This window comes from Paramormyrops kingsleyae, chromosome 17, assembly GCF_048594095.1.
Source record: "Paramormyrops kingsleyae isolate MSU_618 chromosome 17, PKINGS_0.4, whole genome shotgun sequence".
Lineage (NCBI taxonomy): Eukaryota > Metazoa > Chordata > Actinopteri > Osteoglossiformes > Mormyridae > Paramormyrops > Paramormyrops kingsleyae.
In genome coordinates, this window is record NC_132813.1 from 5905734 (window position 1) to 5917891 (window position 12158).

General features: G+C 51.2%; 1 protein-coding gene across 8 annotated transcripts in view; it reads right to left on the reverse strand.

The window, feature by feature from the left end:
- Positions 1 to 1085: 1085 nt before the first annotated feature.
- Positions 1086 to 12158, reverse strand: part of brip1 (BRCA1 interacting helicase 1) — a 47706-nt gene continuing 36633 nt past the window's right edge. For 4 of the 8 annotated variants that reach the window (XR_002839681.2, XR_002839680.2, XR_002839677.2 and 1 more), the window contains one exon: positions 1588 to 1720. Coding sequence is in view for 3 of the 8 variants with exons in the window: in XM_023823397.2 (XP_023679165.2) it covers positions 1577 to 1720 (144 nt within the window). In the remaining 5 variants the exon portion in view is untranslated. Of the gene's footprint in view, positions 1721 to 12158 lie in introns of all 8 variants that reach the window. The other 4 variants (XM_023823397.2, XM_023823401.2, XM_023823396.2 and 1 more) reach the window with 2 other exon arrangements.

Consider the following 12158-nt stretch of genomic DNA (forward strand, 5'->3'; position numbering starts at 1 on the left):
TTGGTATCTAGCTAGAGTACAGAGGTTCTGGTGGAGGGCCTTCACAGGCCAGGGGCCTGTTTTACCACTTGGGATTGGGAATGATTCAGCTTCACTATCGGCTGAAGGGCATAAAGTTTCCGTGTTCCCAGTACCAGAGATCCAACTCTTGCATTGGGTTTCCTAACTCAAACTGAATCCAGTCTAACTCTCTTGTATTCTGGGTCACACAGGGGTAAGTGCAATTGATGGCATTTTTGTTGGCCAAAACAGAGAAATCACAGCCCCTGTGAAGTGAGCAGAAGGAAGAGAAAGGTTGGGGCACAAGGACCACGACCGGGAGAAGATGAATTTGACCCTTATTTAAAATTAACTAGATGATATCACTGAAAATCTCCACGTGACTGTTCTTGTCCGATTTGAAGCAAAACTTTCATGAATGGGTTCCTTTTGAGTCAAGGGCACTAGAGTTTGAGAACAGCAGTATGTGTGTTTTGCATTTATGCTGCCGCTTCTCCTCGGCATGCAGAGTCATCAGAGCTCTGAGTTATTGGGAAAGCTTTGCCCTGGATCTCGTCAGCACCCCTTCCTCCTGCCAGTGCTGCCTGACGGGACTCCTCGTCTATTGGAAGCAGGCCCGCTCCAGCAAATCAAATGGCAAGAGCTCCTTGACAGTCAATTGAAGAGGCACAGGCATAGATGGTCAAACTGTAGTATGACGTCTCCTGGTGCACCTTCAGGAAGCATCAAGGAAACGCATTTGATCAATTGAAGACTCATCCCTGCGCTGACAAGGAAGGTGTTGACAACTTGGGTGAAAATTACTTCCATTGATGGTCTGTCTGTTCTTGAAAGAGCATTTTAGAATATGGTACTAGTATGGTTGAATGCACATATTATGCTGAATGTTCAGCTTGATCAACTAATCGAAACCTTGAACTTTTAGGAATATCATGGGTTTTCACATCACATTCCCAGCTTTTCTGGATGCTTTGGGTCTTTCCTGACTATATCCCCCCCCAGTTCCCAATGAAAACTATTTTTAGAGATTACTGTTAGTCATGGGAGAAATTAAGCTTCAAAATACACAGCAGGTGGAATCAACACATGTTGTAAATTCCTTTAATTCACTTGCCGTTGGTTCCGTCACTGGTTCCCACAGGGTTAAACCAGGCAGTGACTGACACTGCATGGCAGTCCTAAGCAATGCATGTTTTGGAGCCTCATACCCATCAATAAAATGCAATTAGCCTCAGGAAATGCCGGGCAATTCACTATCTATTAAGCAAGCTCAGGACAGAACCTCTCTCGGGCCACATGTGTTTAGGAAGATAAACCTGTATAATATGACCTTCCTGAAATTTTACTCCTAAAGGGATACAGTGACACAGCCGCTGTTAAGGTCCTTCTGCAACACTTGCCTATCATTCCGAAGAGATATTTAACCATCACATATATATAATGCAGCATAAACAGAAGCACCATATCATTATCACAGCTGTATCGTGCATAAAGCGAGGTCACAAGTTAAAGCACATAAAGAACAAACGACCATAAAAACAGTCATAAAGGCTATTTTGCAACAACAGCAGAGATGTCAAGGATTACGGCTGACCAAACACAGGAAGCGAGCAGGCAGTACGCCGCAGTGCAGGATGTCCCTTATCGATCGCCGTACCAGCCTGGACTTAGCAGTGTGGACACGAGGGCAAGACTGGACTGCAGCTGGGACCCACCGAATCTGCAAAAGGGAATGAAAGTCGGGGAGTGGGCTTTAGATATTAAAAAGCTTCAGAAAGCTTTTTAAACAAATGAGAGCTACTTGGCATGAGTGACTGACTCCACTGAGAGACTGAGCTGAAAAACACGATCCGATTCCGTAACAAAACCCTCAGATGCCCACTAAAACAGCAGGTGTTTGGGAAGGGGGCCCATAAATATTAATTTATTAAACGTTTTAGGTAATTGAACTTCACGGAAACCACGCAACAGATCTGGGACACTCTAGGGGGCCTTTCCGTTTGTTTTTTTTCTTCTTGAAAAGAATAAAAGTTCATTCTCATGATCGAAATCTAATTGACCTTTTCTTCTTCAGCTGCAGCTTAAAACATAGAATAAGAGGGGGGGGGGGGGGTGGGGAGAGCAGACGTTAGAAATTTACGCTATACCAAGTTTCCACATAAAAAGCAGTCCATCTCCATTAAAGCCAAGCCAGGTTTAAGCCCAGCGCGGCACACGTTAGCTGCAGCATCTATCTGCGGGAATCCAGGCAGGGGCATCTGGAACTGATTGTCGGGGATCTCCGGTGCCTCTGCCTGCTCCACGTCGCCCTCCCAGGGCTGCCTCGCACCAGCGTCCCCAAATCCCCTCTGTGAGCAGCCTTGGCTGGACACGCTCTGACCCGGGGGGCTTAATGCAGCCGCCTTGTAAAAAAAAGGCGGACTCTGCACGGAGACCCTGGGTACTCGCAGGAGCACTCAGGAACACCACTTTAAATAGTTACAGGGCAAGGGGGGGGGGGATAGATTTAATATCAAGTCCATTATGGCCTTTCTGAGGCCTAGTAAAGAGTCAATTAGCGGATCGTTTTGATTCGAGCCACATGTGGCCTGTTCCGCTGGGGCGACCGGCCGGCTTCATGCTCCCCGGATCCCGCTGACACGGGACCGGGCCAGGCTCTGGGGCGGCCGTCATGCCCCAACACCCCTCACAACCGGCCAGCCGCCCGCTGTGGCTCCCGCCGTCACGCAAGCAAGTCCCATCTTCCTCCACCCGACCATGCCCACAGGCTGCCGACCGCGGTGCCACAATGCATGCTGGGAAGCGGCTCGCACCGGATTGCGGGACACTTTCCTGTGGCTGTGCCCTTTGATCAAAGTACATCTGGTTTGCTACAGACGAAACTAAAAACGATTGGGGGGGAAAAGTGACTGTATGAAAAGAAGTCCGACGTTTATGCGCGGCTTTGGATAAAAGCATCAGTAAAATCGTTTAATCACAGCGTAAGAGGCCAGTGGATTAGGGTCTGCTGAGAAAATGGCAGTTAGATTAGCTTTTTACCCATTAGAGTACAATGCTGATCCTCTATGCAATGAAATGGCAGCCGAACACAGACCAACAAACAAGTACAACATAAAGTTACTGCTGGATTCCTGGCCAAAACATCAAGCATATCCCAGCATGTCTGTGCAAAGACATAAAAAATTTACCATCCAAATTCATATCACAGTGAAACACGCACGTCTAGCAAAAATAGGGCGTTATTATGAAGGCAGCTGTGGGGCGTTTCGGTGATGATATTCATGGCCTGCAAATGACTTCATCATCATATCACTCTGGTAGCAGTTATTAAAGCAAGCCCGAGTGCATACGTGTGCGTGTGCTTGAGTGTAAAAGGCCACGGCGGCGCTGGGCATTTATGAACTGGCTCTGCCCTGCTCCGAGTCCAGCCGCCCACTGTTTCCTGAATCGCAGACACTCCCCAAGCCAGAGACGGCAGCCAATGAGCCAATAGGCAGCTCCGCAGGAAGACTAGTCCCCGCCTCCTCCCTACCCCCACTGCCCGCGGTGCCCGCCGCCCCTGGAGAGTGGCCGGAGAGGGACCGGTACCAGGGGTGTGCGGAATAAGGGACACGGCTACACGTGAAACTCAGCATCTCGCTGCCAAGGAGTTATGTGACCTGGTGGAGTCAGGATAAACGCCGGTAAACACCCCCTTCCCCCGCTTTTGGGCCAACAATACCGAACTTAAGCCACGCCATTAGTCTTGTGCTGTGCAGCTGGGGCAGGATTAGCCAAAGCTGAACAGAGGTGGCACCCAGGCCGTAAGTAACAATGAGGTAGAAGCCATTTCCTCACCATTTCTCTCATATGCTCCTTCTCCCCTAGTTACAATGGACACTGTTGGGGATCCTTATAACACATTGATATACATTTAGCACAATTAATCTCAAACTAATTATCTGTTATGACTATGTAGAGATTTTGGCTGTCCCGAGTGATCCACAAATCTGCTCTATTGCAGGAGCAGTTGATCACTATACCCAGGACAAACATACTGCCAGGGTGAGATCTAAACCATGAGTAATAGTCCTACATGTTTAGGCAGAGGGCTTCGCTTCAGAATTCTGAATTGGATAGTCCATACCCTCTAGTGGCCAAAATTGTAATTGCAAGCAAAGAATTTCACTCCTCTGAACAATTTTCCATAAAAGAGTTTTTGTGTTGTTATACGTAAAATTAATTTTCCTTGACCGCCAGCCATGTGGGAAGACCATCACATAATCTCTGAATCCTGGTCTCAGGCCGATGACAGCTAAAATGAATCCCAGCGCACTGAGAGTTGGTCAAACACGGCTGTCAAGCGGTGGTACTCTAAATGACCATTACAAAAAAAGTGAATGCTTCAGCTGAGAGAAAATAAACAGTGGCGAAGAAAAAAAAGGAAAAGAAACAGGGGGGGGAAAAAAAAAAAAACTCTCGCTCAACAAGCCGCGGCACGGCGGGTAATGAAACGCCGCCGCTGAACAAAGGAGGTGTAGCACACTGGCATGCAGTGGGGGCAGCTGCGTTACACGACAAAAACAAGGCAGGACGCTCACAGCAGCAGGCACGCTCCTACCGGAGATGACGGGAAGACACATTCTGAAAAAAGGAGTGAAAAACCTCCGAAAGGAAGATAGTGATAACATTTTGTTTGTTTATTCTCACAACACGATTAGATCAGCCACATACCCTCCTACACCTCAGCACTGCAGTGGTGCAACAGCCCAGTGGGACAAAGGTTTTCCCAGCAAACAGAGTGGTCATGCTAACCATGTCAGATGTACACGGGAGCGCAGAGTGGAGAGGGTTAATGCCAAGGTAAGGCAACCTGGCACTCGTGCGGTTCCAGTGAGACACAGCGGAGCTAATGCGTGTCTCTCAGATTAAGGCACCAATGTGTTTGGTATTATGGACTGAAACTAGGAGATTCTGTGTTCTTCGTGTTCCATTGCCAGTGGACACAGGCAGGCCTTGGTGTTCCCCATGCCCCTGTCCTAGGTTCCTGATTGACCTAGAGCTGCTTCATTAGGTCAACACAGAGGATGCTGCGGGTTGCATGTTTGCTGAAAAGGGCAGGGGAGGAGGATCCTGTGATTACCTCGGAGCGGTGAATCCAAGACATAAGAAGGGGGCCCTTATCAAAGGCCGATTGAAACCTTCATCGGGCCCCTCAGATACTGTCTTCCAGATGGTCGGAATCAGAACATGGAATGATCCTGATCAGCTACCTGATGCTGACGCAAGGGGGACGTACTCATTAATAATAATTATAACCATCACTTTATTCATCCCCGTGGGAAAATTGTCTTTTTGACATCTCTCTCAACTTGCTCTTTGTAAGCAAGCTGTCTGCGAAGGGTAGTCACCCTTGGCAGGGCCCAGGGAGCTGGGGGTTAAGGGCCTTGCTCAAGGACCCGCAGACATGCTGAGGCTGGGTTTGAACCGGTGACCTTGTGCTTACAAGCACACAGACTTAGCCCACTGAGCCACACGCTGCCCGTGACTAATGCTAATGTGCTTTAGCAGCACCTTAACCCGGAAAAGATCGAGATTCCAATCCAGCTGGACCTGCTGCCAGCCCAGAGCAGCTCTTCACCGCCCCTTGGCCTGATGCACCCTAAGCAGCCAACGTCACACCAGCAGGGCAAATCAAGAGAATTAGCCTCTTCCTTAGAGGCTCTTAACAGCAGGGGGATTTACCGCTGAGCCCCAAGTTCTCTATTTATCCCGACTCCCCCTGACAGGACATGGTTAAGTCAGCTAGGTGTCAGCTTCAAACTAGTTGGATGCATAAATGTTTAACTTGACTGGAGGATAGAACCAGTGACACATCAGTCTTCATATGGGGCAATAGGATCAACAGACACACTTAAACGGACAGGACTCTAGCAGATATGACACACACTGTATTCTGGAGCATTCCAGAAATTTGCCAGGTTGCCCTCACAGGGCCAGGAAGTCACAAAATTCAAGCCCTTGACTTGGCAGAGATACCACAGATACCTAAATGGAGGTACTTTCCGTGAGGCGGTCAGTAGCATTCCTGGGCAAGGTACGTGTGGGTAGATACGGCGATCGGACAGATGTGTGAAACCCGCCACCTCACCGTGGCGCGCGTGGAACCGACAGGGATACAGATAAGCAGCGGTGCGTCTCACAGCTTGAGCACGAGGCTCGAGCCCTTAAAGCTGTTTACTGCAGCTGGCTGCATCTGATACTGTGAATATTGGACCTGCCCACGGCAAAGATGTACAAGTTTGCATCCCACACCCCCCCCCATGTCTTTGATGGTGGCCAGTCGGGCAGGTATGACTGCTATGTTAAAACAGACTTTCCCCTGCGAGAGAGGCTTGGGGGCAGATTCTTTGGGCTTTTGTCTGGGGGGTTGTGGGTGCTGGTTGAGATATGGACCGGAAGGCTTTCAATCTCCAGTTACGTAGACATGAGAGCCCAGCCCAGGACCCTGGAGCTCAGGCCTCGTCACCCATTCCTGATTGCTCGTTTCGGGCTTCACGTTTTGTCCTTGGCTGCCGGCGCCGGAAGAGAGGAATGCAAACAACCTCGCAGATAGCCATCAGCGGCAGCAGGATGGGTGCGACCGGCCCTGCTCATCTTCTGCCCTCTCCTGGCACCGACAGTGAGAGCGCGACACCTCCCTTTCCTCAGCGTGGGCCCCCTCCACGTCGCCCCACTGGGCCGCGGTCTCCCTGCCCCAAATCAGCTAAATTGCGACTAATTGGCCGGATAGCATCTCTGTCCTCCCTGCGGCTTTCAAAACATCCGTAGAAACGGTGGAGTGGGGGGGGGGCGGAGAACAGTGCCGGGTCGTACTCGAGATGGACGATACATTGACAACAGGAAGATTTAAATACCTTAACGAGGACATGACCCCCGCAATTCACAAAAAAAAATCACAAGTATCGATTCAAAAATATGTAATTTCTCTTCCATCTACGCGGTTTTCCTTTTCGCCTTCTCCTATGATGTCACACGCACACAAGAAGCAAAAGGCAACAAATGTCAGCTGCCTACCAGTCCAGGAAAACAAGCCTGCTTGTGTGAGAAATGGCGAGCTAATCTGCGATCCCCCAGATAGGGCAGCCAGTGGGACAGGCTTCGCGTCGGTGGCCCTTATCACACAAACACATGGCGCTCAGAATGCCTGGGTATCTTAGATGACACAAACAAATCTCCTGATATAATTAAGGCATGAGGAAATTAACAAGATGGCGTGTCTGTAACTGTGTGCGAGTCTGTGTGTGTGTGGGTGTGTTGTCTGGCAGGGGGGGGGGTGCAGGAAGTGGGCATCAGTGCAGATGTCAGACTGTCTTTAGTGTGAGGGGTGGGGAGGATGTCTCTGTGGGGGGGGGGGGGGGCAAAGTGCCATGATCCCCCCCCCCCCTCGATGGCACTGATACCTGTCTGGCTGCAAGAGAAGATGGCAGTGGGGATAAGCGGACCTGGCAGACAAACGCGGCAGCGCTGCATTCTCTCCTCCCGACATTGCTGTTCGCCTGCCCCTAGCAGTGCCACGCGGGCACGAGTCAGGCACCACGTTCACCCAGCCAGCGCGGCCCAACAGGGACATAAAAAAAAAAACAGCGGAAAGAAATGGACTAATTAATTAACCATCCTCCAAACGGAAAGAAGGAACGCACAAGGAATTTATGACGACCGCAGGGATGATGGTGTTTGGTAGAAGCAGCTGCGAGGGTGTAAGAGTGAGTTAAATGAGTTAAATTAGGGGCTATCATCTCGTGGGTTTGGGCTCTGGGACACAACAGCAGTGCTAATCCTGGGCGTTTGGGGACACCCCATCTGGGTCGCCATCTCCCTCCCGGGATCCCACTGTCCCCGGTTTCCGCCCGCCCCCCCCCCCTCCCTCCCTCCCTCACACAGACAAATTGGAAAGGGGAGACCTAAGCCACCCTCATCCTGGGGGGGCGAGCTGATCGCTGGCCCTGGGATCAGGCTGAAGCCTAAGGTGTAACGGAGAGCGTGAGCGACCAGCTGACCCTCGTTTGCCGCTGGCTCCTTATCACGCCATCGTCCCAGCATGCCGAGACAGGGCACAGATTGGGCAGGAATGCAGATACAGATGGCCGCCAGCGCATCGAGTGGCTCCAGGGGCACAATCCCTGGACAGGAGGAAGTGCCAAATCGGGCAGCTTGATCTGCAGCACAAAGGAGCCGAGCGTGACGTGTCTTCAGGGCCGGATGCCTCCCGGACAGGTGACTCACACGGCCGACGGCGCCGATCAAGCAGAGGCGACACCCGCACCTTAACCGCGACGCCACCTGCTGTCCATTCACCCACAGGGTGTCATGTCAGAAGACCACGAAACCCCATCGCATCAATCTCGATCTCCCCATACTGTTGCTGCTGCGACCCCCCAGCTCAGCTCAAAGGTGGGAGGCCACTGAGCCCACATCCATGTGGGAAATGCCAAAGTCTCAGCCTAGGGCCTTTGGTCGGGGCCTAATTCCAAACTAATAAAAAGAGACAAAGTTTATAAGGCCACAACATCCACCGAACCCAGACTCATCCATCAGACTGACAGACAGAGAAGCGCGATTCATCACTCCGCAGAAACACATTTCCGCTGCTCTAGAGTCCAGTGCTTTACCACTCCGGCCGACACTTGGCATCACGCTTGGTGATGTGAGGCTCGCATGCAGCTGCTCAGCCATGGAAGCCCATTTCTTGAAGTGCACAGTTTTTGTGCTGGGATTAATGCCAGAGGAAGTTTGGAACTCTCCTGTTACTGAATGAACAGTACTTTGATGACTTGTATGCACTATACGCCTCAGCACTCGGTAACCCCTCTGCTGTGTTCTGCTACATTACAATAATACCACAGACAGTTGACCGTGGAATATCTAGCAGGGAAGAAAATTCACAAACTAACTTATTGCAAAGGTGGGATCCTATGACAGCACCACATTTGAATTCACTGAGCTCCTCTAAACAAGCCCCCCCACCAGTAGTAGTGCACACAGGCACACTCAGAGAAGAAAAACACAGCAAACCAAACACTTTTTATTGCGGCGGGGGGGCGGGGAGGGCATTAGCCTGAACAGCACTTAACCCCGTCAGCCAGACACGCCCATATTTGCTCGGACATGGTTGTCATGGCCTCTGTGTGTGGCAGCAGGCCTTTGGGGTGGGGACGCACCTGGGCGGGGGAATCCCAAATCACACACCCAAGCTCGGCTCGCCCCGTGCAGGATGCGGTCATGGCTGCCAGCCACAGGGTCAATATTGACCCACAGTAGCCTCAGACTGGCATTAACACCAACGGCCATGGCAGAACCAGGATGGGGCTTGCTATGTGGCTGGGTGGGGGGGGGTGGGGTCACAGGAGATCATTTTCACTCCTCAGAGTGTTGGCAGGTCCACTTAAAGCGAAGCTGGCAGGCACTGGGCTCCTGCGTCGGCGTGTTGATCTGAAAACATGCCGTTGCGGACACGGCCATTCTGGTGCCAGTGAACCTGTCCCATTGGCTGAGAGTAGATCAGCGCATTCTGACACACTGCCGTGGTCTTCAGGTCTTCGTACCCCCCCCCCCCCCATGGGGCTCCTAAATGTACTCTGATCTACAGCACACACCGCCAGTACATGCCTTTATGAACTGCTATAACGTGATTTCTTATAAGCACGACATACTTAGGACCTGCCACACACAAAAAGCCGGACAACCTGAACAGGTAACCACGGCAACAGGGTAGATCACTGGCAGCGGGCTACGACGGAGGGCATATTAAACACAAGTTCACGAATCTGCCTGGGTAAAGCAGCCAGTGACCCACGCACGCACTCAACTGTAAAGTCGACACGCAGGCATAGGCCATGTGCTGTGGTCACATGCCGCCCCCTGCTGGTCAAAGGCTGGAAGGAGGCCTTTTAAACGCATCTGACCATTACTGCTGAGAAAAAGCACTCTGCTACCAACAGTAGCAGGCTTTGAATGAAAGCTTCCCAGACTTCCACTGAGACACCAATAATTTGAAAGACCTATGGGGAAGGACAACAATTATTGGGGGTTAGGGGTGAACTTGACCCCAAAAGCACTAGAAGTAAGTGAAAGAACGATAGGAATAATAAGGGTCAGGTGCCCGCTTTATGTGTACTGGTGCACTTTGAATTCTTTGTCTTTCACGTTGCAAATGAAATGTATATGCAGGCTACAGTCACTCCCACCGCGTCTCCAACAAAGTCGGCAGCCAAATGAAATGCATTTAAGTGTTTAACTATTTTAATGCCTTTCTATTTTTATTCTTGGAAAAGAATTGGAGGGGGGAGCCGAGACGGAGCCAGGGGGGACAGGAACATCAGGAACCTGTGACACCTGACACCTTCACACCCTGCTTCTCCAGGAGAGGAGGGAAAAGAGGCAGGGACTCAATCAGCATGCAGTGTCTCTGACTCCGCCCCTGACTCCGCTTCCAATCTCTCCATACTACGCTCCGGAGAAAAGCCAGTCACGCTAACCTGAACGACAAACACACACCGGCGGACAGCACGCGCTGCAGTGAAACTTATCCCAGCAAAGGGGCGTCGGCTTCCTTGTGGTGGGCGGTGCAAGATTTTTAACAGTTCATCTTCATCTTGGCAGAAAGTCAAAGTGCCTCGAATCTCACCCACACACCTATTTTGTGGTTTCCTTGTTCATTTAAGTGTAAGAGAACTTGTTATGGAAACACTTCGCGCCAATAATTACTTTGAAACTAATTTAATAATAAAAATAAACGCATACAAGCACCATAAGTAAATATGGCACACACACATAAGTATGTCAAAAGGTGTGGTCCAATGGCGTAACAGAGGTGATAGCTACTGATGTCAGCTGTCCCCTGCGTGAGACGAAGAGGGTGGAGGAAAGGATGGGAGGGCCGTAGGCAGCCTGTTCTTTTATTAAAATTTCTTTTCACTCAGACTGCCATTCCATCTGCACACCTCCCGAAGTGGTGCGCATGTTTTGTTCACACAGCTGGGTGAAACACCTTTAAAGCAGCCATTGTCCATCTTTCTGTGGATAATCCTGTTTGCCTTCACATTAACCACCCCCAACCACAGTATCAGCCCTGCAAAACGTGGGGGGGGGGGGGGGGTCAGCTTGATCTCTGGCAGCCCCAACATGTTCTCCGTTCTTGCAACAATCCCTTGGATCACGCTAGAGCAAACATGGGACAAGGAGCGAGAGATGGCGGGGGAACCCCAGCCCCCCCCCACCTCCTCAGGACACCCCTGCAGAGATAATAGGGTGGGGGGTCATCACTGCAGATTTGTGGGTAATCAGTCGTAGGGTTGGGGAGATCAGACCCCACAACAGGGGTGCACAGTTCTGGACAGAGACGTAGTTGTTTGGGTTCTACACGGGGAAAATGACGACCTTCATTGATCGGGATTCCTCTGGCAGGCTGGGAGAGCTGGATAGGGGGGGGTGGCGTGGCAGGGGAAGAGGACGTAAGCGGCCTCTCCCCATGCATCATGTGCTGGCCATCAGCTGCACACACTGCGAGCACGTGAACACATAGCGGTCACACAGACGCACAACACACTCGGCCTCTCCCGTTCACACGATTTCACAGCTTTGGGAACAGAACACCCCCCCACACACACATACACACTTTGTTCCCAGCTAAACATAGCTCAAACAGAAAGGAGGGCCCAGACACCAGAGCGCGACAGCAAACCGCAACACCTGCCCCACTCTACAGGGGGCGCCACAGCTTTCCCTGTTTGCTTTTCCATGGTCCTCCCACTCCTATTGTTGGGCTGCCGGAGGGGTACTGTATTCCTGACACGAACCTGGGATCCTGTGTGTGTATGTGTGTGTTTTTTTTTGGGGGGGGGGGGGTTGCCATGGCACCCTGCCAGCATTGAGCCGCAGACCCACACCTGTGCCCCCCACCCCCACCCCGCCACCTCTCCCAGCCTCTCTTTTGATGGTGGTAAATCCCTCCCCTGGCAGGGAGTACAAACCACAGCCTGGGAGCTCTTTTCACAGTTTAAGCTTCACCCGTTTCTCTCCCTGAGCTAATTGAAGCGGCAGGATCAGTTGAAGGTTAAAAAAAAACAAAGATGCAGGTTTCCCCGCCCCCCACTGGTGTTTGTCACCCTCAGGGGACA